At 48.1% G+C, this 26,533-nt stretch overlaps 2 protein-coding genes across 7 annotated transcripts in view; one reads left to right on the forward strand and one right to left on the reverse strand.

Annotated features, from left to right (window-relative positions):
• LOC125336251 (protein spinster homolog 2-like) overlaps nucleotides 1-14,734 on the forward strand; it is a 135,271-nt gene extending 120,537 nt beyond the window's left edge. For 2 of the 6 annotated variants that reach the window (XR_007207710.1, XR_007207708.1), the window contains 3 exons: nucleotides 4,970-5,080; nucleotides 9,813-9,859; nucleotides 11,629-14,734. Coding sequence is in view for 2 of the 6 variants with exons in the window: in XM_048324605.1 (XP_048180562.1) it covers nucleotides 9,813-9,855 (43 nt within the window). In the remaining 4 variants the exon portion in view is untranslated. The other 4 variants (XR_007207709.1, XM_048324605.1, XM_048324604.1 and 1 more) reach the window with 3 other exon arrangements.
• A 4,574-nt stretch (nucleotides 14,735-19,308) lies between these two features.
• MYBBP1A (MYB binding protein 1a) overlaps nucleotides 19,309-26,533 on the reverse strand; it is a 59,217-nt gene continuing 51,992 nt past the window's right edge. Inside the window, exons 25-27 of the mRNA XM_048324791.1 lie at nucleotides 21,644-21,745; nucleotides 20,413-20,537; nucleotides 19,309-19,940 (exon numbers count right to left, since the gene is read on the reverse strand). Coding sequence (XP_048180748.1) covers nucleotides 19,442-19,940; nucleotides 20,413-20,537; nucleotides 21,644-21,745 — 726 coding nt within the window. The 3' untranslated portion in view covers nucleotides 19,309-19,441. The remainder of the gene's footprint in view (nucleotides 19,941-20,412; nucleotides 20,538-21,643; nucleotides 21,746-26,533) is intronic.

Genomic DNA, 26,533 nt, shown 5'->3' on the forward strand with positions numbered 1-26,533 from the left:
GCTGGGCCATGTCACCCCTTCTGCTGTGGATGAGCTTCCTCCCCCCGGTGAGGACCCCTCAGCTGGGCTCTGCACAGTGGAGGATGGGCGGTCACTGCAGCTCTGACCAGAGGCTTTTCCAAGGTAGCCAAAGCCTCTCCTCCCCCCGCCCTTTGGTGGAGGGTCTGTTCCAGCCTGGCAGCTGATCGCCCTGGGGCTGTGGTCTCCACCTTGGAGGTGTTAAACCTGTGCTTTGTGAATGTCCCCAGCCCTGAGTTGTTACTTTATCTTATCTTCATCAGCGAGCAGTGTCAGGCCTCAGTCAGGGCCCCATCCAGGGTGCAGTAGTCTTTTCTGCAGCTTTTGTAACACAGTTCTAAAAGTCCTACAAGAAAATGTTTGTCATAAATTATAATATTTCAGTCTCTGACAACCACTCAGCACTTGAGAGCCCCGCAAGCCTGAATCATGCACCCCTTTGTTTACATGGCAAGAATCAGGTTATTTAAACAGCTCAAGCAGGTATTTCTTTTCTCCTAAAATGAAAATTAAACATTTAATAAGAAAAAAATTTTACTCTTAACACCTTTGATCAGGTGTGGAAGCTCTTGCTGAGTAGAAGTGCTGGTGAACATTTCATTTTAAAAGTGGTGGGTACAAACTCTAGAAAAATAGTATTCTTTACAGAGGAAATAGCAAAATCCACAAAAAGAACTATCCCTAGTCCAGACACTTCTGCTGTCTTAAATGTGGCACATCTGCAAATTGCATTACAGGAAAAATGAGAATAATCCATTTTTCAGGCTCTTTCTTCTGCCTCTTATCATGCTTATTTTTAGCCTTTTGCAGAACTGGATATAAAATGATCTCCCAGTTCTCCTATTGCAGCAGTTTGAAAGTGACCTTATTTTTGCTTTGCAGATTCTATTATGTGGGGCGGGGAAAGGACTCACAGAGTTGTCAACCCTCCCTTTCTCTGATTTTTCTGTGGCAGCAGTTGGAGACAGAAAGGACCCACCAGGTGACCTGATGTTGTTGCCAGCAAAGCCCAGAGGCCCCTCCATTAACCATTTCCCAGGTATTAAAGTGGCAGCTGACTGACACTGAGTGTGCTCCATTCTGGTAGTTTGCATTGCCAAAAAGAACGTTCCTTCTCTGAAATAGCTGGAGCTGTATCACAGAGGGTTTTAAGAGGCTGGACACTTATTTTAGAGAGATGTGTCAGTGCTGCATTGAGGCAGAGTTTGGATTTGAGGATTTCAGGAGATGCAAGTGGATTTTAACAACTCCCAAAAAGGGATATTTGAGAACAGTTTGCTCACTGCTGATATTCAGCTGCTTAGGGGGAAGAATATCATTGCTTTGTTTGTTTTGACTTTACAAAAGAACAATAATTAAATGTTTCCTACAGTGGTAGAAACTCACAAGGCTTTTTTAGCCCAGGTAAGATATCCTTGGCCTTTGAAGCCATGTGAATTTACAGCAAAAAGCCTGGATTAGGATGCAGAGGATCTGGGGTGATGGAAGGAATGAGGCAAGAACTGAGTTTTGTGTATCTGAGAGTGGCATGATAAAAACTCACAGACTGCAGATGGAACAAGATTAGACTATTGGATGGTTTATATAGAATTCGTGTTAAGAATATGAAGGGGAGAGGTGGTGAAAATGTGAGTAGTTCTATTATTGGTTGAAAAAGCTCCTTGTAGAGCTGTTGGTTTTCTCACGTGTTTACTGGCCATGTTTGTAACTCCATAAACAGAGTTAGCCAAACCAAGAACATAGCAGCTTAGGACTTGAATTTTAAATGCTGGTTTGCTGCTGCAGTTGGGAGCTGCTGGTGTCATGCAAATGGAAAACAGTCTCATAGAGAACGATTGCTGATTTGCTGTGTCACGTTAGTCAGCCTGTGGATTTCCTGCAGGTCGGGTAGGGAGGTGTCAAAGGTCAGTGTGGTTGTTCACAGGCAGTTTGAGCTCAGCTGTGGTCCTCACACGGTGTTTGAAACGTGCTGTCGGAGTTAAGCGTTGGCAGCAGGAGCTTTGCTTTAGCCCAAGCAGAAGGACGGGGGCAGCTGGTGCTGGCACAGCTCTGGGAACTCCTGAGCTGCAGAAGGGGCTGCAGGCAGAGCTCTGGGTTCTCCAAAACCACCCATTCCCCACCAGACTGACCTTCCCAGGTTCATCCCCTGTGCCACAGAGAAAGGAAAACAACATTCCTACACTATTCCTAGCTACTTAGTGCTCTCTTACAGCAAGAATGGAACTTCTCCATGTGCCTTATGTTATAGGAATGCCAAAGCTCACTTCTCCAAGAGCTCCAGATCAAGAGCTACTTGGGAGTCCTCCTGCTGTCTTGGCTACTGACTCTCTGCTGTGAGCCCCAAGAAGTCAGATGCTGTCCCTAAAATGCTCATCAGCTGTAAAACAGGATTGAAGGCACTTTCCCACAATGTACAAGGGGCACTGAAATCATATGCTACCAATGGACTTATCAGGCATTGACACTGCAAAGGAGAATTCTTGGCGTGGAGGGACTTTGCCATGCAGGAGGAGATTTTAAATTCTCACTGAGACAGATTCTTTGCTAAGGCTGCCCTGGCATAGAAACAAAATCTGATCAGATCCCACGCAGGTGTCTAGAGCATGAGCAGAAGGCAGCAGCCTTCCAAGCAAGAAACAGTCTCTGACACAAGGAAATGGAAAAAATTATGAAAAATTCAGCCCTGCTGCTTCCTGATGTCAGAGCATTTTGCAGAGGTATTGGCTTTTATCAGCAGCCTCTCCTTGTGCAGCAATCTGCAAGGCAGATACTGTGACTGTGGGTGTGTTAGAGCACTTCACTTGTTGTTGGGTCCTTGGCCTGGGCCAGGCTTTAACCCGAGCAAGTCCCTCACAGCCACTCACTCCCTGCCCCACCAGTGCACTGGGGAGAATTGGAAGGGTAAGAGCTGGAAAACATGTGGGTTGAGTACAGATGGTTTAATAGGGAAAGCAAAAGCTGCACCACAAGCAAAGCAAAGCAAAGCAAGGGAATTAATTCCCCACTTCCCATGGCAGGTGGGTATTCAGCCATCCCCAGGAGAGTAGGGCCCCATCACATGCAAGTTACATGCAAGGACAAACACCTTCACTCCAAACATGTTCCCTTCCTCATTCTTCCCCTCACTTTATATAAGGAGCACGGTGTCAAAAGGTGTGGATATCAGTTTGGGTTTCCTGTCCTGGCTGTATCTCCTCCCAGCTTCCCATGGACACCCAGTTCCTCACCAGCGTGGCAGGGCGAGGAGCAGAAAAGGCCTTGGCTCTGTGCAAGCCCTGCTCAGGAATAACAAAAACATCTCTGTATTATCACCCATGTTCAGCACAAATCCAAAACACAGCCCCATTCCAGACACTGGGAGGAAAATGTCATTAAATCTACTCCAGCCAAACCCAGCACAGCCCAAATGATGTATTTTAGAGAAACATGGACAAACTGTTGGAGTATTACCTCCAGTGCTCCAGTAAGGAGTGTCTTAAGTGCTCTGGCTTGGTCATCCCCAAAGTTGCTGCCGGACCACTACAAGCCTCCTGGGGACTGCCAGGACTGTTACAGTGGAGTGAAATGGATGGATGTTTCCTTGAGGCCTCCAGGCCAGGTTGGACAGGACTTGGAGCAACCTGGGCTACTGGAATGTATCCCTGCCCCTGGCAAGGGGTTGGAATGAGATGGTCTTCAAGGTCCCTTCCAACCCTTCTTTCCATGGTTCTATAGTTCCCCACACCTGGTAGCTCAGAGGTTTGTGAAAAGAGCTGTAGCATGAGGCAGTTATTTTGGAGGATAAGAAGTATGTTTTTAATCAAGTGCCATCAGGAAGTTCTACAGGATTTTCTATTTTAAGATTTAATAGTTCTAATCTGCTTTTTATGTCATGTTTTCTCTCCCTTGCCATTCAATCAAAAAGCGAGGTATTCCACTGCCTCTTTTCTCCATTGTTTCAGTGGACATAAATATATGATGTTACACACATCTTCCGTGGCACTAAAAATCCCTCCACCTCAATACTAAGCCCATCAATATCTGGCAGAATTATACTTCCAGAGACAGACTCAGGCACAAGGTTTCGAGACCCCCATCTTCACAGACTTCAGGGGTCCATGTCAGAGTACCCCCACAGACTGGTGAGCTCTGGAGCTCATTTCCATCCAGGTCCTTGGGACCCTGATTTGTGCTGTTAACTGCTCATCTTCACATCTGTTCTGCTGCAGCTGCCTGGGAAAATAGCAGGAAAGGATTTTTCCTTTATGCCAGTTTTCTCCTCAGTCAAGATCTGTGAAAGAGGAATAAGTGAAGCTGACCCATGTTTCTACCTCTGGAGACAAATCAACACCTGAATTAAATGAACAGATGGAAGGTCTTACAGTCTGTACAGCTTTAAGGGGCTGAACCAAATAGAGGGGAAAATATATTTGCTGTACATGATTATCATATTTTGTTTGCTAAACCCACTGGCATGCAGGAAGAAAAGGGGATTTGAGCCAATTCATTTCTTCAGAGCAGCTGGAGAAGCCCCTCTCCCCTCTGGAGAGCTGTCACTCCACACCGACCGAGTGATCCAGAGGGAAGGGCGGCTCTGCAGCTGTGCACAACCAGCTCCTGTGTGAGCCTTGGGATGGAGGGCTGCAGGTGCACAAAGCCCCAGGCCCCATCCCTGGCTGGGAATGAGAGCACAGGCAGGCAGCAGCCACAGTGAGCACTATTCCTGCTCCAAAGCAAACTCCTCCTGTGCCAGATAGTTGGTTGAATTTTGTTAGAGTTGTCTTAGCATCCTTTTCCTTCAGCAAACTGACCTCAACTCCATCAACAGCCCATTCCTGCAGGCTGGATAACCTGTCAGATGCATCAGGAAGCTCAGTATTTGGAGTGTTTTTAACTGTGCCATCTTATCCCTGTGCCACTCACTAGGAGCTCTGTAGGCTGATGTATCACTGTTGCTCTCCTTCCCTTTCAGTCACTGTTTCCAGCTGCAGCCTACTTGGAGTCTGAAGTTCTGCAGGAATTCATGTTGTCAATCACGAGTCTTGTCCCAGAATTACTGACTTCACCATCAAAACAGCTTGAGGTCAGTCAGAGCAGGAGCTGCTCTCTGGGAGCAATCCTCGATTCCGCTGTTCTTACTGAAGGTAACAGGTTGTAGTGAGGGTTAATGTTCTGCAGCCTTTTTTTGGGAGGAGCTGGAGGCTGTGGCAGCTTGTTCAGCATCCTGGGAGAACTGCTGTGGAGCAGGGAACCAAAGCCATCTCCTACTAACTGCAGGTGAAAATGGGCTTAGCTACTGCAGGGCAGCAACATCTAATGCAGTTACCTTTCGCACTGTTGATCAAAAACTGTATAATGAAGGGCATAAAAGGTACACACCTGAACTGGAGTGTCCAGCCTGCTGGCTTTGCTCCTCCTAGAGTGTCTAGTAGAAAGGTGGTGCAGGACTGGGGCCAGTGTTTGCACTCAGGGTGTGGCAGAGTCCAGCTGAGAGATCTCTGGTTTGTTTTGGGTTCTGCACTGAGCAAAACAGTGAGAGAAAGCAGAACAGCTGTAGTTTTGATTTGTTACAGGGCCTGCTCCAGCTCTCCTACTCCATAATTCTTTCATCAGTTATCTGCAGGAATTAGTGATAACAGCAGCATCACTGCAAGTCCCTTCCTGTGTTCAGTTGATAAAATTCACTCTACAGCTGAAGTCATACAGGTGTGGAGCTACAAATGACCATCCTTAGCCTGTTTTCCTTGTCCAGTCTCAGGCAGCAACATTAGCTTTGAATGCTGCTGTTTCAGTAGCTGGAATTGCAGACTGCTGCATCTGGCTGGGCTGCTCATCATCTCTCAGGCACAGGTGGAGGGTGGTGTTGTCCCTTATGCTCTGATGCCAAAAAAACACCCTTTAACTGGCTGTATTTGAAAAAGAGATTTGTTTTTCATAGATGAAGGCCATAAATTCTCATTACCTTTCAAGGTATGACCTTGAATGTCTGGCCATGAACTTTTCATCACCTAAGATTTCAGGTTTCAGTGTGTTCACAAGGCCTTTTGGAGATGTTTTTAACCTCCCAACAATGTCTGAGGAAGTTCAGACAAGGAGGAATCTGCTGGGGGCTGCCATTAGTGACTGGTCCCCCTGTGTCCCTTCCTAAAGCACTGTTTCAAACAGGCATGTGATGGCACATTGCAGCAGAAGCACAGAATTCTCTCCATTGAAATTAAGGAGAAGGATCCTTAATCACTGGGAGGAGTTGCTGCTAAGTCCAGTGGTCTAGCTGCCCCTGTAGCCCCAGTACTTCTGTCTGCCTAATGAGCTCCTGCTCAAAAACTCAATACTAAAAAACTCCTGCTCAGTAACTCAAAAACTGAGTTATTTTCAGGCTAGAAGGACCCTACTGAAGCATTTTATTGCTGGTTGTAAAAGTTAAGTGATGTTAAGTACAGCAGGCTGTAAAAACCAGGACATCACTTCCTAGTATGCTTCTCAGTTACAAAAGCCAGAGTCTGGCTTGTTTAGATAGTGAGAAAACTGGGCTTTGGGAAAGCTGCAGGATACTGAAATACAGGTGGTGTTTAACTTAGGCATGAAACTTGACATTAACTGGGCTGGCAGCATTCCCAAAAGCTTTCTGTAAGCACAGCCTCTCTTGGAGCCTTGGGCACAGTAGTGCTGCACACAGAGGTGTGTCCTCCTTCCCGACATCCTGCTCCTGGCTGGAGCTCAGGGACAGAGGTGACACATCCCTGGAGCTCAGCAGGAAGTCAGTGGGACACACATCCCACCAGTGCTCCTCACAGCTGGAGCAGACAGAGCTGCAGGTGAGAAGGGGGATCTGGGTTCTCCCCTTGCTGGCCCAGGGCAGAGCAGAACATTCTTGCACTGGATGTAGGCAGCAGGAATTCTTTCAAATCCCTGGGACTGCCCAGCAGTGCTGGCTGCACTACAACCTGTAATCTCCATTAGCTGCTGGCTTGGGCACCAGCAAGGCTGGAAGGGACAGAGCATTTGGAGAATAATCCTGCCCAGTTCCTGAAATAGAGCATAGCTGACCTGTAAAAGATCCTAGCCAGTCATCTGTTAAGTTAAATTGGCTGTCTTGTCCTCATGCAGGTCTCTAACCGGCTGAGGTACAGTGAAATTAGATCCATTTTACATAGCATAAATATTTAACAGCTCTAGAGCATGTAGTTTAATATTAAACAGACAGTCTTATAAATACTTCAGAATTATAGAGGCTGTCACAGTACATGGAAATGACTTGATAGGATCTAGGAGAAATATTTAGGTTTGACAGGAGAGGAAGTGATGGGGTTAGAGAGAATCAGCCACATTTTTAACTGCTGGAGGAGTCAGTAAAAAAAAACAAAAAAAGTTGTACAGCTTCTGTTCTTAAAAGGCAATTTGGGTGAGTTTCCTCCTCCTCTAGAAATAACAGACTGGTTCCCACCCTACTCTCTTCAAGGAATGAAAACATTCTCAATCTTAAGAAAACACTGCAGAGAAAACAGAACAATTTAGGAGCCACTGTTCAGTGATCCATTCAGTGTGGGATTATTGTTATTAGAAAGGCAAGTGGTACTTAATCAGGGATTTAGATGCTCTTGAACCTTGTTATTTTAAACCCATGCACTACGTTTTGCCACCTAAGAGAGTTTAAAATTTATTATTTGTGACTTTGCTTTAAAAAAAGTAAACAAAATCCCACCTAACCCATAAGCTGAGCCCCACTGCCATTGGTTGTGGCAGTAACCACCATCTGCAGCACAGGGCTTCAGAGGGACTGAGGAGGCACTGTCCCAAATTTGGGGACTATTTCAGTTCTCCCTCCTGCCCACCAGCTTCCTGTGTGATCCCTGAAAGTCATTTCTCTCCCCAGGAGGTTCACAAGTCATGTGCAGTCTAATTTCCCATGAAATCTTCAAAACGCATTTCAGGATTAGCCCCTCCAGGCCTCTGTTCCCATCTGTGAAACAGAGATAAAGCAGAACTTGAGAGAAATGTTAAAATAAAAGGGAGGTACATTTTATCCCATAGGAGGCTGAACTGTTATATGAGTAGGAAAGTTGTGTCTATTTACAGTTGTCAGCAATGCAGGTGGGTTCTCTGTGCTAAAGTCATGGCAAAACTGACTTCTTCTGTATAGATTCTGTATCCTCTAAGAACATGGAATGACATGGCAAGGGATATGACTTACGTCTCACTCAAACCTCTGGAGTTTTGGTGTTCTGTGATAGTTCTGTGACATTCCAGAGCTTGCTTCCTACTTCTGAAGTTGGCTGTAGCATTCTAAGGTAATTTTCTCTGATGTATTGTGCACAATTCCAGTGTCCAATACAATGTGATTTCCAGTGCAGTGGGGTTACCAAGGATGGGACTTGTACAAAGAAACTTGGGTCAGCTCTTGCATCAGAAATATTTCAGTTTATAGCCTGGAAAGGGACAGAGGCTTCTGTGCACCTTGGAGACTTGTGGGGTTGGTGTGAAGTTAAGAGCTGAACTGGACCAATTCCTGATGCAGCTATTTCTTGGATGTCCCCTGAGTACTGGTTAATTTTTATCCTGGAACATGTTTGAGTCCAGTTCAGCCAAAAAAATGTTCTGGGTCAGGTACAAAGTGTGGTAAAGAGCCACAACTAAGTTTTAATGTGTCCAAAGGAGAATGATGTTTCCTGAGAATTTGTCACCTGGCAGGGCCTCAGGCAGTGGCAGTTCTGTGATGTCCCCTGTGCACCTGTCCAAGGCTTTCACTGATGCAGAGAGAAGCTGCCTTTGACAGCAGAGGTACAAACCACTGCTGGGGCAGTTTGGTTTTTAGTTGAAGCTGGCACAGCTGACCTGCACTGGTAGGAGGAGACTCTCCCTTTGTGACTCAGATTTATTTATGCTGCTACTGCCCAAGTACAGCCAGTGAGCCCTTGGGTAAAGCTCTCAAATGGCCACATCAGGGCAGGCCCGTAGGTGTGGTGGGGGTTTCCCAGTGTTGTAAGAATCCAGGTGTTCCCACTGAGGTCAGTGAGCATCTGAGCTAGAAAGCAAGTTCCAAAGGTCTCAGAGTCCGAGGATGACAACTCTGACAGGTCACCCGGGGGCCTGCTGTGTGTCACTATCAAAGGCACTCACTGCTGCCCTGAGTAACAAGAACAGCATGGGAGGGGACGGGAGAGGAGCTGCTGCCGTCGAAGGTTGAATTTTCCAGGGCATGTACTGCAAGGACAAGCAGCAGGTGCAAGGGATGGACTTCATAGGACTATTGCTGCTGTCCCCTGGGTCCCACAGAGCAGACAGGAGCTGTCCCCTTGCTGCCCTCATCCCAGGAGTTGTGGGACAGCTCCTGCCTGGTGACGCTGCAGTCCCTGCCAGACGCTGTCCATCACCCAGGAGCAGGTGCCTGGAACAGCAGCAGGTCTTCAGGAGCTGGAAACTGAAAGGCAACTCATTTTTTCTTAATTTTTATCAGTGATGACTGTTTACATTTGTGCTGTCAGGCTGAAGGACACTGACAGCCACTGTACAATCTTGTACTGGCTTGGGGAAATAGTTGCTACGTCTGGATGCCTTTGGGACGTTCCCAAATCCTTGTCAATTAGTGCCAGCAGTGTTACTTGGCATGTTCCAGCCATTGTCAGCATTGCTGTCAGGCACCCCTGTGTGACAGGGTTTCAGCTTTATACCATTGTGCAGGACAGTTATTAATGTCCTACTTCTTTAGACACTGTTAAGCAACCAAAACCTGGATTTACCAGGCTGGTATGTTATTAGGAATCCATTTCTTTGCTAATTGCAGCTCTCACACAACACTTTTGTTTTCCCTTCACCAGGGTGAATCAACTTGTGATGCCACCAGCCTCTGTGAAAGTCTGAGACGGTGAGTGACCCAAACCAGCAGCAGGTTTCAAGCTACCCCTCTGCTCCAAACCCCTGTCAGCCCATTTCTTTCCTTACGTATTGCAGAGAAGTTTCCTTAGCCAGCTCTGGTTTGCAGCTTTGCCGCCCTCAGCCCAAAGCAGAGCAGATCAAGAACAGGGAAACCAGGGGTCAGCTCAAGTATCCTTTGTGGTATTGAGGTGCTTCCAGAACCTGGTGCTCCCTTCTTTGAGCAGAAAAGCCCATTACCCCTGTCCCCTTGACCACCAGCAGTGTGACTGTCCCAGGCCAGAACTTCAAACCTTCTGGTGTTCACAAAACTTCCTGCTGCCCTGCTCTGGGTCAAACATGGGCTGCTCCCAAAGCACCATTCCTGGCATAGTCCAAATTTTTTGCAGAAAGTGTTTCCTGGCAGCACCCGACCCTGCGTGTTGTTGTGGGACTGTCCCCTCTGCTACCCTCGATCCAGGGCCACAGCACTGAGCCGGAGGGACTGTCCCCTTCCTGCTGCCCACCCTGTCCCTTGTGGTCATGCTGTCCTTATCACTCCCCCACAGCCACAGCGCTGCTGCTTGGAGCCACCACAAGTGATAAACACTTCCCAGCATTTTACTGGAGCCAAAATTAATTAAAGCAAGTTTTTGAGGAGGAGATTTCTTTCCCATAAATTAAATGCATTGAAAGACTAATCAGAAAATCAGAACTCAATGAGACATTTAAGAATGGCCTTTTGAGAGAAAAGATTTAATACAATCTCTAGCACAGCAGATGTGTTACTTCCACAGAGGGGAGTGGATTCGGGCATAGGGCTGCCTGGAGCTTGCAGGCTCTGGGCTGGATGTGTACTCACACAGTATTATTTAACAGTAGCTTTTAGATAAAGTTGGAGGTTTGTTTTAAAAAAAGCCATCAGTAAATCTGGGAGGAAGTACTTCGTGCTGTTGCTGAAACTTGCCTTATAAACCAGTGACTACCTAGGTCCTGGGCACACCAAGGTTTTTCACTGCACTTTCTTCTTTTTTGGTCCAGTTTTATACAGGCTGAAAGAAACCAGGGCACCATCATAGGAGAATTCTTCTGTAATGCAGCAGTCACTGATTTTTAAGGTCAGGGGCAATTTCCTGCATAACATGGAGCACAGATCCTCTCACAGGAAATCCTGCAGTGAGAGAACTCATTTTCCGTGCCCCCCTTATCTAGGAAAGCTGTTGGCTGCCAGATAGGCCACCACAGTAGTACCTCAGTGGATAGGTGCTGACATGCTCCTTAAAGCCAGCTTGGACCACGTGCAGTGCCTGCTCTGCCGTGTCAGCAGCATGCTGAGCTGGGCTGTGCTGGACTGACACCTGAGCTGGGCTCTCCAAGGAACAGCAGTTTCAAAAATGACAATTTAAGGCACAAGGTGGTCCCTCTTTTCTTTAGTAAAGTGAGGGGGTCAAAAACAGTCTACAGAAATGGAGCCTGTAATGTGCTGTGCTGCTTCAGCCCACACCAGGAGCAGTTGTACCCACACACCTGCCCTTAAGTACTACACAGGAGCTACACCTGCTGCCGGTCACCTCCCGGAGCAGCCTGGGCCTGGATCACAGTGCATTTGTTTCCATTCCAAATGGCTACAGCACATCCCAAAGTGCTGCCTCCACCATGGGCAGGCTTTGCCAGCCCCCAGCTTGCACAGAGACCTGGGGTCCCTTAGCTGGCCCCCACCACAAAACCAATCCATACCTGGGACTTCCCCAGTAACCACCTCCTTCTGTTCCCTGTTTGCAGCTGCCAGTGAAGGCAATGACACGTGGACTCCTGCTCCCACCATACCAATCTCAAGCTCGAAGCCCTTCTGGACTGGGTATCAGTGGATCCTTCAGCTCCACATCACAGAGGGGTTCTCTAGCACCAAATCCATCCCGCTGCTCCAGCCTGCAGGGCCAGGCACCAGGAGACGAGCAGGGCAGCCAAGAACATGGGAACTCCTGGAGCGCAGGGACATTCATGGGGTCCCCGAGCACGGAAACCAGCTGTCCACTGGACCCAGAAAATGCTGCCCAAGTGAGCAACTGTAGATTGTGTAAATGGTTTTAGTTGTAGCCAATGAAGTCCATTGTTTGTAGGGCAGCTGGTGTCCTATGGAATGCTGCTGCTCTGCCAGCACTCCCACTCCCACAGACTGCACTAGTTGGGGACCTGTTCTGTACATCACCTTTTCTTTGACACTGAAGGCTCAATTCAGATTATTATTTTTTATTTAAATATGTTGTAAGATGCTTTATCTCTGCTGAAGACATTAGATGAGATATATATATATATATATATTTAGATAAACAGTTTTTATTTAAACATTTGAAATCTGGAGCTGCCTGTGCAACCATAGCAGACATGAATAACGTCCATAGCCCTCCTCCTCTCAGTGCCCTGGTGCCAGGGCCTGCAAGGGCACCACAGGAAAACTTCCAGTGGGTGACCTACCTGTCACTGAGACTGAGCAATGGGACAGAGGAGAGAGTTTCACTGCACTGGGTATGCTGCTGGTTGTCACAGAAGGGCCCAGAAGAACATTGGACTGAAATCCCTACGGGCTCTAGAGTTTTCCATATGCTAAATTCAGCCTTGCCTAGGAGGTTCACAGGCTTTTAAAATACCAAAATCCACCTGGCTGAATGGCTGTACCTTGGGCCTGGGAGTGCAATACTGCTGTGCCAGTGACCTCATGCTTTGTTTACATGATACCATATCACTCAGACTGTCAATGCTAATTCTCCCTGTCAATACTCCAAAGCAGGTGGCTGACACTGCCTTCAGAGCAGTGCTTGGGTTCCTGCACACCTAACCCCGGCCTGTCCCAGGGCGCTGTCACTGGGGTGTCACTTGTACCTTTACAAAGGTGCATTTGAGAGCTTTCAGACAAGGCCAGTGCCTAAACTGGGTTAGACTCAAGTGCAGAAGCATGTCATGGTGCCATTCCACTGGAGTCTTGTTTCCTGCACTTGGCCTCCACAAGCCAAATTTATGCTGTGTCAGCTGGATGGAGGAGGAAGGGGAGCACAGACCCTGCAGAGGGCTAGGCTGCCACAGGAAGGGCACTGCCACAGGGAGGGCACTGCCACAGGGAGGGGACTGGCTCAGCAAGCCCCCATTCCCTCTGTTCTGAGCCCCCTCTCACAGTTCAGATCACCCCTCCAGTTCAGCACAACTTGAGCAGGTGAAAGCACCTCGCTCTTGTGCTCACAAGTGGCTGCACTTAGGCTCCAAGGAGGACTAAATCAGCTCAGGAAATGCCAAACCAGGACTGGATGTGAGTTAAGGCTGGGAGCTGCTGTCCTGGTTGTGCCATAGGATTAGTCAGGCACAGGAAGGTACTGTTAGTAAATCTGGGTTTATCTCCCATTCTCTGCCAGGATGTGCTGGGACCTACAGCACAGCAGAGATGGTTGTAATTCCAGGTGCTCACCCCATAGCAAGTCCCTGCCCTATAATCCTGTGAGCCTTTCCTCCTCCCCAGACCTCACAGGACTCCTCTGCAAGGGTTCTGTCACCTGAAATACCTTAACAATAGCTCTAAGACATGGCTAAAGAACCAGAACCAGAAGTGTTCCTCGAGTGCCTGAGCAAGCAGGTGCTAGAAAAAACAAAGCAAAGCAAATCCCAAACAATGCTTCACTTCCTACCTCGTGCCACTATTTACACTTGGAGGGAAAACACAGCAGCTGTAGTCTGGGAGCCAAACACTTGGCTTTAAAGGCACATGAATTTCTGATTCCCATTAAGAAATTCCTTTTTAAGCTGTTTAAAAAGAAACAAAAAGCAACCCAACAATCAGTCATTTCATCTCAGAGACCAAAGAAGATTAACCACATTTCCTAAATTGCTTTTCTGATAGGCTCTCTCTGTTGTAGCATTTACTGTCAACAAAATGGAACATTTCTGCTAAGGTTCAGAGCTTAGGAATTCTCCTTAAACTCAATTCTCAGGAGTCAACAGTGAAAAGGGAACTGAAATGTTCTGTAATGTCACTGGCAGTCCTTGTTTGTGACAGGCTCCAGTCCCTGTCAGAGCTCCGTGCTGGTTTTATCCTCTGTGCACATGAAGGAAATGCTGTGGATTCTGTTTAAATAAGGACAGAGGGAAGGGAGCAAACAGAGGAGTGAGAAATGCATCCTACCTTCACCAAGGGATCCCTGAATCCCTGCTCTCATACATTCCAGGCTAGGAGAGGGAGGCTCAGGCTCCTTCCAGATCCTTGCTGCATTCACCAGGGTCTGTGCAAGTGTCCAGAGGCACCGGGGAGGCTCCAGATGCCCCTCAGTTAATCACAAGGGTTTTCTTCTACTCCACTACATAAAGGGGATTTTTTAAAGCATTAACTCCCCCCAGCTGATCCTGCACTGGCAATGAGGTGGTTTGTACACAGTGTGGGAAACTGAGGCAATGGGACCTGCCCAAAGAGGCAAGAGAATGACCCAAAAGGCAGCAAGCTGCCAACCCAAGCGGCTCCTGCTGCCACCGCTCCCAGAGCAGGTCTGGGTGGCCCCAGGAGCCTCTCCCCTTACAGTCATGGTGATTAAACCCCATAAACATCTGGCTGTGCTCTGGGAAGCAGAGTTCTTCCAAGCTCCATCCCAAATGCTTGTTTTCTTCTCCATTTGCTTCATTGTTTGGTAAACCAGCACTTACAATCACTTTTACTATGTGATGTATGGGAGTATTAGTGTATTTTCTTGTTATACAAGGGAGGAGTATAAAATAGTTTTCTGATTTCTTTCAGAAGCAAATGACTATTTTATTTTTTAAGAGCAATTGATTGTGAATCTCAGAGTATAAAAAAAGATAAGCCAAATATATACCTTTATGTAAATTAAGAAATAAAAGTATTTAAAATGTACCTCCTGGCTCCTTTTCTTGTGTCACCTCTTGGCTGTGCACTCCTGTGGTTGCTGCCTGCAGGGCTGGTCCCTGGGATAAGGATGCTCCAAGCTCCAGCAGCCACGGAGCTGCCAAGGACTTACCTGGACACCAGCCTGCCTGGCGTTTGTTGAGAAATAACACCAGGAGCAGGGAAGGTGGTGAATTACAGCCTCCTCTTCCCTCTGAGCTGGATCCAGCCAGGATCAGAGCTGGGAGGAAGGAGTCAGTGGTGGGCACAGAGGTGGGGTCCTGCTCCAGCCCCATTTAGGCTCCCTACAGCACAACTAAAGGACCTGGCTGATGGACTGATGAAAATGGGTGGTGTGGGAGCCATGGGTCAGGTGCTCAGGAAGATGGACAGGAAGCCAGGAAATGAATTCCCAAGTGGTCCCACAGTGAGCATCAAGGCTGCCCTTCTCCAGTGATCCTGCAGCAGCCATGCCCACCAACCTCACAGGATGGTGGCTTGTGGAAAAAAGGAGTGAAGGGCTGGTCCTGCTGCATCAGGAGCCCTGCAGCTCTGCCTTGGGCTGCCGTGACACACAGACAAGGGTATCTGAGGCTCCCCTGACCAGCTGGGAGAGACCCCTCCCACAGCACCCTGCAGTGCCTCCCTTCAGTGTCCTCCTTCAGCACAGGGCAAGTGTCCAAGCCAGGACACCGCGAAAGCAAAGGCTCTGTCACTTAAAACGATCACCCCTGATGGCCTTTTGTCAGTGCTTCTCGGGGCTTTCTGCTTAATCATTCTTGTAAATGACTTTATTAAGAATAATTTTCCAAATTCTGATGTTCCAGCAGATAGATAAGCTTCGAAGCTCAGCAGCTTTAGCTTCCATCCATCAAGTACTGCTAACAAGAGTGTGCTGTCCACACTGGCTTTGGATCATGGCTTTGGATCATACCTGTGTGTGTGTGTGTGCCCCCACACACTCACTCACTCCCCATCCCTGCTTCAGAAACCCTCCCGTCACTGCCTGTAGAGCTCTCACAGGGCCACCCATGCTCTGACAAACAACAGCCTCATGGGCTGGCACAGGGTGACCACTCTGACCCTCTCCTGAGCTGATCTGTACAAGCTGATGCTCTTTGTGCTGCAGTGCCCTGGTGTCACTGGTGCATTTACATTTATCACGTTGCACAGAGGTGCTGATTGCATGGCAACCTCTCCTGAACAACTCCAACACTGCACCCATTGCCAGAGTCCTTGGCAAAATCGCTGTATGGCATACAGGATATTACATCAGAAATCACAGAATCATGGAATGGTTTGGGCTGGAAGGACCATAAAGACCAATTAATTCCACCCCCCTGCCATGGCAGGGACACCTTCCACTATCCCAGGTTGCTCCAAGACCTGTCCAGCCTGGCCGTTAACACTTCCAGGGATGGGGCAGCCTCTGCCAGGGCCTCACCACTCTCCCAAGACTCCACGTGCCTGGATTTGTCCCATGGTTTTGGCCAGTCTCCAGCATTGCATCCCTCCCCAGCTCAGTGCCCAGGGCCTGTGGCTGTTTTCTTGCATCCAGAAGAACCGTTGAGCTCTCTGTCAAGAGCTCTGAGTCCAAGACAGCTGAGAAGAAAATGCTTCATTTAAATCAAAGCATACTCAGTGGTCTAAAGCCTTAAAGGTCAAGCAACAGACAGGACCCGAAATCAAGTAAAATGAAACCTTTGTGATTGATATTAAAAGTCCCAATTAAGTGCTGGTGAAACACAATTTGACTTGGTGGATTAGTGACTGCATTCTATAAGCTGTGCATCGAAGTCAGCCTACAGTCAGGTAATTTAATTGGCAAAAGAGTTGTTAGGGAAGCATGGCTCGCACTGTGCCCTGCAGCTCTCCTGTCCCTTTTCCCCTTGACCACTCTGCTAGTCCTGGAGACTAAGCACACCAATGAACACAGAAGGCAGAGGTCAGTCAACCTCTCCAGCCTGACAGCTGACATCTGGCACTACCCAGTGGCCATCCTTCTGTCAGAAACAACAGCTGGCACAGCTCTGGCCTCGTGCTTTGCCCTTCCCAAAATGACAAGCTGATCCACATGAACTCTTCACTGCAGTGACCCTGGCAGGTATCCCAGAGCAGCTCAGCCAGGCTCTGTGGCCTCATGTGGGCAAGGACTTGCCCAGCATGGTGGTTCTGGGTGCCACAGCTGTGCTCTCTGCAGGCAGGTGAAGATTCCCTCCCTAAGCTGCCTGCAGAGAACCCTCTCAACCAGCTCACGCCTTGCTTCCCACCCACCACACCTGCCTGCTGTTCCTCCTCTGGTTCCACACAGCAGAGGCACAAAATCCCAGGATGTCCCACTTACAGGCACAGAGAGAAATAAAGAAATCATTAGTGAGGCAGTTCAGATCTGAAGCCCCTGGTCCCCTTTGGAGCCCTTCCGGATCATTAAACCACGGACAGGCCTGACCTGCTGGCCTCCTGTGTGCTGCATTTGCATAATACATGAAAAGTCATCACCCAGGGGACAGCTGGAGGGGCTTAGCTGGGATTGAGGTTTTAACGAGGCAGTGAACCAGCTTTCAGCAGTAAATGGCAGAGGCAGGGCAGCATCCCCAGTGCCAACAGGCCCCTTTGGAGCAGAGGCACATTTTTCCTGGAGACAGGACTGGCAATAATTGCCAACACCTTCTGCCTGGGAATAGAGATTTGCAGCTCTTCTGCAGGCTGCAACAGCAGCTATTCCAGTCAAGAGCCTACAGCCACCTCCAGATGAAAAAGTGCTTTGGGAGAAAAGGTCCAGCAGGGCGAGTCCAGCCCCGAATTGCTCAGACAAGCGTGGGAGCACCACAGAGAGCAGGAACTAGCCACCTCCTGAACCATCTGCACTATCCTGCCACACACCTGCAGCCCAAGTCTCCATCCTGTCTGGGTACCTCTGCAAACCCTTCAGAGGCTGGAAGCCAACAGTCATCAAGGGTGGGCACAAGGAGAGCTGCCCTTCACCTCCTGCCCAATCTATGCCAATACCTGAAAGACTCTTGACCTGCAGAGTCCAGAGCCTGCCAAGTCCTCCTCATCCAGCGTGCACAAGGGCTGTGTCCTCCAAGGCAACACCACAGTGCCCCTCAGTCCTGACTCAGCCAAGTGCCCGCGGGAGCCAGCTGTGGAGGCAGGAAGTGAAAGGCAGGCACAGGAGGGATATTGTGCTGTGGGCACAGAAATTCCAGCTGCCACCTGCTGCTCGCAGGAGCCAGCGTACACCTTGGATGTGCAGCTCAGCCTGTGGGATCACTGCTGGGACAGGGAAAGAGGAAGCTGCAGGTGTGCAATGGGATTGCAGACCAGGGGTCTGCAATGGGATGTGTCTGTGCCGCTGCCAGCCGCTGTCTCCCGGAGTTCTGTGCCATTGGAGCAGAGAATCATTGCAAAGGCAGATAAACAGCCATGGGGAAACACAGCCCTTTGCAGCTCTTCTCTCACCCCCTCCAAACGCAATATGACATTTCCAGTGCCTTTATCTCTGCCTGGTAGTACAGACCCACCGAAGGCAAAACAGGCACAGCCCTGCTCCCGGCCCTTCCCTCTGCCAGCAGCAGCTTCTGCCAGGAGCCAGCACCAAACTCCTCTGCAGTAAGGTGGAGAGCACTGAGGCCCTCAGACAATCACAGAATCACTAAGATTGGAAAAGACCTTCAGGATCATCAAGCCCAACCATTAACCCAGCACTGCTCCCTTGGATGCTGGAGAGGAGTCAGGGCCAAGCACCAACACCCATGTTCTGGCATCCAGGAGCAGGGTGCTCAGCAGGTGGGGAGGAGCAGGGGAGGGAGGAGGCTTTAGTGGCAACTAAAGCATGAGTAGCATTTCAAACACTTTGAGCCTCAGCTCTCAACAAGAACCAGGTACCCAACACATGGGAGAATTTGGTCCTGGCACTCTCCAAAGGGATGAAGGCATTTCAGCATTCAGGAGCCTGGGGATAAATAAGCAGATGCAATTCCAGGCAGTCACCTCCCCAGACCATTTCCTGCAGGCCTGCTGTTCCAGGTGCCTTGCGTGGCTGCACACAAACTGCTGGCCTGGCAGAGTGGCCAATCAATCAACCATTTCAATTGTTTCACTAATTTATTGACGTCCCTGCACTACCACAGGGGCCATGACCCCTCCTGCACTCAGCAGCAAAAAGGCAAGAAAAACCATACCATACCACTGACAACACCAGAGTGCTCAAACTGGAAATAGCTGACCCCAGAGTTTGCATGTGCAAACCCATTTGACCCCAGGCATTTTGGAGGCTGCATCTCCCACACTGGAAAAGCTGTAAGCACTGCTGGGCCTGGGCAGGATAGGGATGAGCCTTTAGGAGCTCCTTCTGAATCTCCCACAAGGGCTTGACCACATAACTCAGCAGTGCCAGCACACCCACCCCAACTCCCCAAGGAATCCAAACCAGCCTCTCACTTCTGCCTTGGGAAATCATGGAGACAGGATTCTTTGGCACTGCCAGAGAGAGTGGGCATCTCCCAGAGCCTGGAGGGTATGTAACCTCCTGAAGCTCTCTGTGCTCTAGGCTGAACCCTCCACACAAGCCAGACCCGCAGTTTTAGAGCTCAGCATCATGGAAGGTTTATTTAAAAGTCATAGAGAGCATAAAAACTATAGATATAAAAAGTATTTCAACAGTCTACTGAGCCATGCTAGCCATGCCAGGCCTGGGTGAGTCCATGGGTGAGTTTACTCCTGCAGAACTCGAGCTTTCTTCTCTTTTCTTTTCTTCTTGGCTTTGTTCTGCTTCTGCTGGGTCTCCTGGACAACACTCCCCTTGGTTTTCTTTGCAGCTGGAACCTGCTCAGCTTCATCGCCTGCAGCACCTTTTCTTTTTCTGTTTCTCCTCTTCTTCTTCTTCTTGTCAGCCACAGCATCTCCTCCATTAGCAGTGGGGAGGTCCCCACCACCCACCTTTGCCACTCCATTCTCCCTGCCCCCCCTGTTTGGATTCTTTTTGCTACCACCAGGCACGAGGACTTTCTTCTCCTTGGGGGTTTCTGTTCCCAGGGGCTGCTCCTCTGGGGCTGCTGGTTCTCCATCTTCCCCCAGTGTCACCCCATTCTCCTGGATGCCTTTCTTGCGATTCTTGCGCTTCTTGGTCTCTGGCAGGAAGCCTTTCTTCTTCCGCTTAAGCGACTCCGCTCCCTGAGCAGGCTTACTGGCTGCCTTCTCTTTCTTGGGCTTCCTGCAGAGAGAATGCCAAAAATCAAGAGCAACTTAATTTACAGCCAGGGAACAGTGTGATCCATGTGACAGGCAGTCCATGAACAGGCAGAAGCACCAGAAAGGTGCCAGAAGCACAGGATGAGGATGAATGCTGTGAGGATGAGGTTATCCATGGAGGTGAGGTAATGCTTGCCTGTGGCCCTGGCTTTCTTAGTCTTCTGGCAACACATGATCAGGTATCAGACATGTCAGTCATGTGTTATCAACCCTTTCCCATCAAGGACCAATCCCAAGATGTAAGCACACAGAACAATGAGCCCGGTATTATTCCAAATAAGCATTAGTGAGTGTCTCAACGCCACCAACCAAAGAGCTCCATTAAACTCCACCCTGAGCTCACTGCCTTGACTTCCTTTCTCTTCCCACCTCCCCACATCACTGTACACAAGCACCCAAACAAGGCAGAATGCCAGGATGCCAAGCACACATACGTGTAATTCAACCAGCGCATGACGTTCCAGTAGAGAGAGTCGAGCCGTGGAGAATTCCCAATGTCTTCCCGCTGGTTCAGAGTGAGCAGCACTTTCTCCACCTCTGTCAACTTCACATTCAGCTTCTGCAAGAGGCAAGTAGAGGCAATCTGCAGAGTGAACTCGGGAGGGGCACTCACAGCAGCAGGGCACAAGCCATCCTCAGGGGAAGGCTATGGCAGGAATTACCAATCCTGCCTGGCCTCTCCAAGCCACTGCCTTGAGTCCATTTGCAACACCACTTCAGTTTGGGGCAAAAACTGGTGAGTCACACCACGCCATCAGGTACTGGGTTTGCTCAACAACTTGAGTTTCTACCATGAGAGGCATTAGTCTAACAGAACTGTAGTGGCATAAAAAGAACTGGAGGGTCCTTCAGTCCGCTCTCCTTTCCTGTCCATGGCTGGGAGCAGGGAAGAGAAGACACATGACTATGTACCCATCCAGGAGAAAAGCAGCAGCATGTTCAGTCTGGTTTCTAAAGATCTGGCACCCTCTTCTGTAACCCACTGCATAATCTCAGTCAAACCAGGCAGAAAGGGGTGTCTCAAAGGCTATTCAGCTCCTACAAGAGCCTTGGAAATAACCTCTCTTCTCCACCCACTGTCCTGTTAGGTCTTCACAAAGAAACAGGCTGTGGTCTGAGTTCTGGGCTTATCAGTAGCAAACTGGGCTTCAGCAATTCTGCTGCTTTTGGTGTTTTCCTCCAGTAAAAAAGACCACATTAGGGACATATTTTGTTGCCTACAGAAAATCTTCACATGCTCAAAAAAGTAATTTTTAATTAGGGAAAACAAAGCCCCAGAACAAAGCTTCACTCCTGCTCTTAAAGCTATTAAGTCTATTTTTGAGAATCATGATCTCTGGAGTTCAGTGGAAAGAGCAATCACCTGGGATAAAGCCCACGCTCACTGTACCCCAGGTTATATTCCTGCTGCTAAGAAAGCAGATGCCACAAGTGTTTGCTGAGCACTGCACAAATTCTCCTCTGGAGATCAGCTCATAAAGACTGCGGATCACTCCTTCAGACAGGAGGGCTCTTCTGTCCTCAGATCCAAGCAGGCATTCCCTCTAGAGGTACTTTTGGTAGGAAATGAGGTGGGATGTAGTAATTACATGGCAAAATCCAAGTGTGACGTTTAAAAGATACTCAGGAAACAGCCATTTGTCAGATACTGGGTCACACACTCACCTGCCCTGTCACAGTTTTAAGGAGAAAGTTCAACAGCTCCAAGCTCTTGGCAACTTTCTCTTTCTCAGCCTTCATGATGGGTTTTCCAAGTGTTTTCAAACACTGCAAATTAAATGAGAAGATTGAGAAGAAACACACATTAGATGGGGAAACAAACCACACTTCACAGGAGAAAGCAGAGAACAAGTAATGAATGGCAGGATTCACCTGTCAGCAAAGTAATTCTGGAACACAAACCCCACCAAACTGTGGAAAAGCTCAGGAAGGCACTTGGGGAAAGCTTCTGATGCCCAGGTTAATTAAGAAACAACTGGACAAAGTAAGAGCAAGCCATATCACAGAAGCACAAGCTTGCTGCTGTCCATAGTTTCTAAACTAAAGCACAACTGGAGATGCTTTCCTGGAGAAAAACAGGTACAATAATCCCTGACCTTGCCCTGGAGAGGCCAAGAAGCTGTCAGAAAACAGACTCAGACCTGAGGGACCACAGCTACTCAGCTTCAGGAGCTCGGATTTACACATAAAGCATTATTGCTAAAATCCATTACGACTTATGCCCAGGAAATCCCAGGTGCCTGCCTATAACAGGCCTTGTCAAGCTTAAGTTCACTGAAATAACTGAGGGAAAAATCTCCCCTGTGTTCTCTCTATATGCTGCAGGGTTTCCAAGACACTGAAAGGTCTGGCTTAGAGGAAAATCACTCCAAAGATAGGTCAAATAAAAGCCAGTTATTTACAAAAAGGGCAGAAAATAGCCATAAAAAGGCAGCTGGATCAAAGAGGTGGCCCAGTGGCTTAGGGGCACTGATCCTCTGCCTGCAGCTGGTCCTTCATCCCTGTTTACATGGTCCTTTTCCTCCCCATTCTATTTCTGTGTGGACACAGCAAACCCCACACAGATCACACTAATATGAAATAGGATTTGCAGGGACAAGTGTGCTGCAGACAGTGGCAGCCAAAGAAAGCTGCACTTGTGGCCAAGCCCTCCTATCCTTGGAATTTGGACATTTCAACACAGCCAAGGGGCAAAGCCCACACCACACTCAGCATCCTCAGTTCCTCAGGCTGAAAACTCCCTGCCCCAAACCTGGACCCAGCAGTGGAATGTCATCGTTCTCTCACAGATCCTGTATTCCAACCAGATTGGAAACAATTTAAGGACTCAGCAAACTGTTCTCCATCTACATCAGCATGAAGTTGGCAAATAACATAAAAATCCTTGCAGACACTGAGAGAAGTAAGAAATCTATTCCCCAAAGCAAATTCTTTCGGTATTGACACTCACAACAGAAAAATAATGATGCCCAGCAAGAGTGTAGGGAACACTTTCAGCATAGAAAGTGGGGAGACAAGATAACATGTCTGCAAAAACAGCAGCCTTCAAGTAGAATTATTCACTATCTGTACAGGTTCCACACCCTGGGAGTATCTTTTTTAAATAATAAAGATACAGTTATTTCCTCTTCAGGATGGTCCACTCAAGCCCTGTATTAGAAAGCCATTCTGCTGGCTGGAATTCAAGCTGCAACTTCATCTGACTATCAATAACTTGCTAATTACTCTCTCCTGATATAGACAGATGCACTGCAACTCTATTCCAGAGCTGTCGTTAACCTACAAGGTCATACAATTCCACAGCTCTGAAGTCTCCCAGGTAAAAACAGAAACAAATATAGGGGGGGTGATTGGAAAAAAACATAAATCCTCCCATGTAGGCTATAACACCCCATGGGTCAGGCACATTCAGTTTATGAGGCTTACCACTAATAAAAAAAATAATAATGAACAAAAAAGGCTGATTTACATAAACATTTTCTTTGCATTTTGAAGAACAAAATATTGCCAGTCTAACAGTCTTCCTTGTGGTTAAATCAGCTTTCAGAGAGGCTATTAGGCTGAGATCCTTATTTTGCTAAGTTGTGCACAAGTTCACAGTATGAGAAAATCAGCATGGATTGTCAGCTCCTTGGGACAAGAAGAATCAGGGCAGTACTGTGAGATGGAGCCAGAGCGAAGTCAACTGTCATTTCATCTTTTCAATATACAAACACTTTAGAATTAAAATGGTGTTAAAAATAAATTGCATTTTCTCTTCACCGTACACGAGTGATGTAGACAACTGCATTCAAATCACGCTGGCTTGACTCTGCCTGTTCTTGCTGCCCTGATGCTTTGAAGGGTTTGAAATAAATCCTGCTGAAGTCAACAGAAAAGTCCTGCAGCTCTGAAACAACACCTGAGGGGCTGATTTTCACCAGTACGCAAGTTTTCAGATGCTGGGGAAACTGGGATGTGCTGGGGAAACTGGGATGTACGTCTAGTGGGAGGTACCCAACCAAATTCACGTGGAAAGAAGAGTGGCTGGCCCAGCTGAAGATGGAAAACATCACTAGTCTAGTGACTAAACATCTACATTAAAAGCAGTGTTTTGCATGAATCTGGAAACACAACCACACCTCCACCAGTATAAATAGCCAGAAGCAAACTGGTACAATTTAGATGCTCTGCAAACAAAGATCTCCCTACTGAAATGGATCGCTTCAAAACAGCTCTCAAAGACCGAGAAGGAACAAGGAGGGTGAGGGGAGAAGCCAAAGAAGCCACAAAGAAGCAGCAGATAATTCATTCCTACAGACTGTACAATTTTCTCTAGCCCAGAAGCAGAAAGGATTGGCTTTAAGGAAGCTGGATTCAGGTAAAGTTTTACTGTTCCTCAACATATGCCTTTCTCCCTTTCCCTTCTGCTACAGAGAGTGTAAAACAAATTTGCTACTAAAGCACAAAACCACCACCACCTCTGTATGTGGTAGGCTGAGACAGTCAAAAGCCTCCTTAAAGAGCTGAGCCCAATTCCTGCTCAGCCCAGAGTCACTTATTATCTTGATCTCGCCACTCAGAGCACTTCTCATTAGCATTCCATGAGATGGTATCTCTGATTAGGCATTGCTTCATTCTCCTCCTCCCACAGCAGGGAGTACACAGAATGGAGCATTTGCTTCCATGGGATCTGTGTTATTTGTGTTGTTTGCTTCAATGGGATTTGTGTTATTTGCGTTAGCATGAGACACAAACATGCTCACTCTTGTTATGTAAAAGAAGCTGACTTTGGGCTGGGACTACTGGCAAGCCTGGGGAAATGGCTCCCAGGCAACGAAATCCAAAGCCTCTTCAATGGGAACTGGGTTCAGAAGTCAAAGCAACTTTCCCAAGAATTTATGTAACTTAAGCAATTATAAAACTTCCTGCTACACAGGGTACCGACCATTGTCTGCATGCTGTCTTCTGCTCCCTCACTCAGCTCCCCGAGAGATGAAATCAGCTCTGCCAACCCAATTGCAGAGGTCAATCATTCCTACAGGCCTACCCTGATTTTATTTGGGGAATGTACACAATCCAATCGTAAAATCAAAGCAAAAGCTATTATGTAACAGATGGCAAACTGCAACACATGGCAAACATGCCTTAAAAAGAGAAGTAGTATTTCAGTCCTCTGCAGCACCCCTGGGAGAGCCTCGAACACCGATCAGATCACAAACACTTGCACAGGCCTGGTAAAGATCTGTTTTACATCCAAGACTGAGGCACAAAGCAGGGATTTGCTTCCAGCTATGCTACAGGTCAGTGGTGGAGGGTTAAATGAAAACCCAGAAGAACTTGTCCAACCACCTATTCTGTGATTCTCTGCCATGTGCTGTTCCAGAGGTATCTAATTCCCTCTTTCCCTGGCCTCTGGAAGCATTACCAACCCAAGGGTCACACAACCCAATTACGCACTACTAAAAGCAGAGAGACCACATGATTTATACCCAACAGCTACACTGGCATCACTTGCTGATTTATGTTGCTTTTCTCCCATTTTCTGCTTTTCTTACTCTGCTGCTTCAGGAACAGCCTGTCCCACTTCACAGGATATCTCAGTTCCAGTTCCAGCTCAGCAATACCTGTGATGGTTAATCATGCCTGTACATCTGAGCTGTCAGCAGATCTGGGCAGGTCATTTTTCAAAAGGAAAAACTATGGAGGCAGTTTTCACAGCTGGAACTCCCATCTCACCTCAAGCCAATATAGCAATACAGCTCCTGCCTCACCCTACGTGGATTCAGCCGGCAGAGAAGGTTTTGTCTTGTTATGTCAGACACGCTGCTTCCAAAAGCCTCTGGCTGTTTCTGGAGGAGGGCACTCCTAGATCCAAAGTTCTCTGCTTCTCAGATTTCTACAAGAAGAACTTCACACTGCCAGCATCTTAACAATCAGTGGGTTTTACTATATCCCTCATTCCTGTATGACACATGACTATATCCCAACTACTGCAGGATCCAGCCTTCGTTCCATGTGGCATTGCACTTCACAACATTCCCCCATCTTCACCAAGTGTAAAACAAGTCAGAGCACAGGAGGTGCATAGCTGCAGTAATTTCAGTCACACAGGTAGGACAGAGGGCCGGCAGGTAATTATTACCACGCAGATCAGTTTCTAAGTCCAAAACTCCCCTGAAACCCGTCACACAGCAAAAGCGCTGTTTGTGCACCTAGAGCCAAAGTCAGCATCCCAGCTGCCCAACTTCCCTGCAGGGGAGATGGCAATATGCTGTTACACGGAGCCATGCAATGTTTCTGTAAGTCTCCATATCCACCCCTGCCTACACCTCTGCCCCTTTCACAGAGATCACGGGGGCACATGCTCAGCCCAGACTCACAGCAGCATCTCAGTGCCACAGAGTGCCCTGCCACTAGAGACAAGCTCAGTTCCCAACTGGAACGTTGAATACCATTTAATATTTATGCATTCCCAGCATGTCCTTCAGCCTAGTCCACTGTTTGAAACAAACAGCCCTTCCCCTCCATGGGATCAGCCCAACAGATCCATCACTGAGAGCTGGAGAAGCCCGG

Source organism: Corvus hawaiiensis, chromosome 20 (assembly GCF_020740725.1).
Source record: "Corvus hawaiiensis isolate bCorHaw1 chromosome 20, bCorHaw1.pri.cur, whole genome shotgun sequence".
Taxonomy (NCBI): domain Eukaryota; kingdom Metazoa; phylum Chordata; class Aves; order Passeriformes; family Corvidae; genus Corvus; species Corvus hawaiiensis.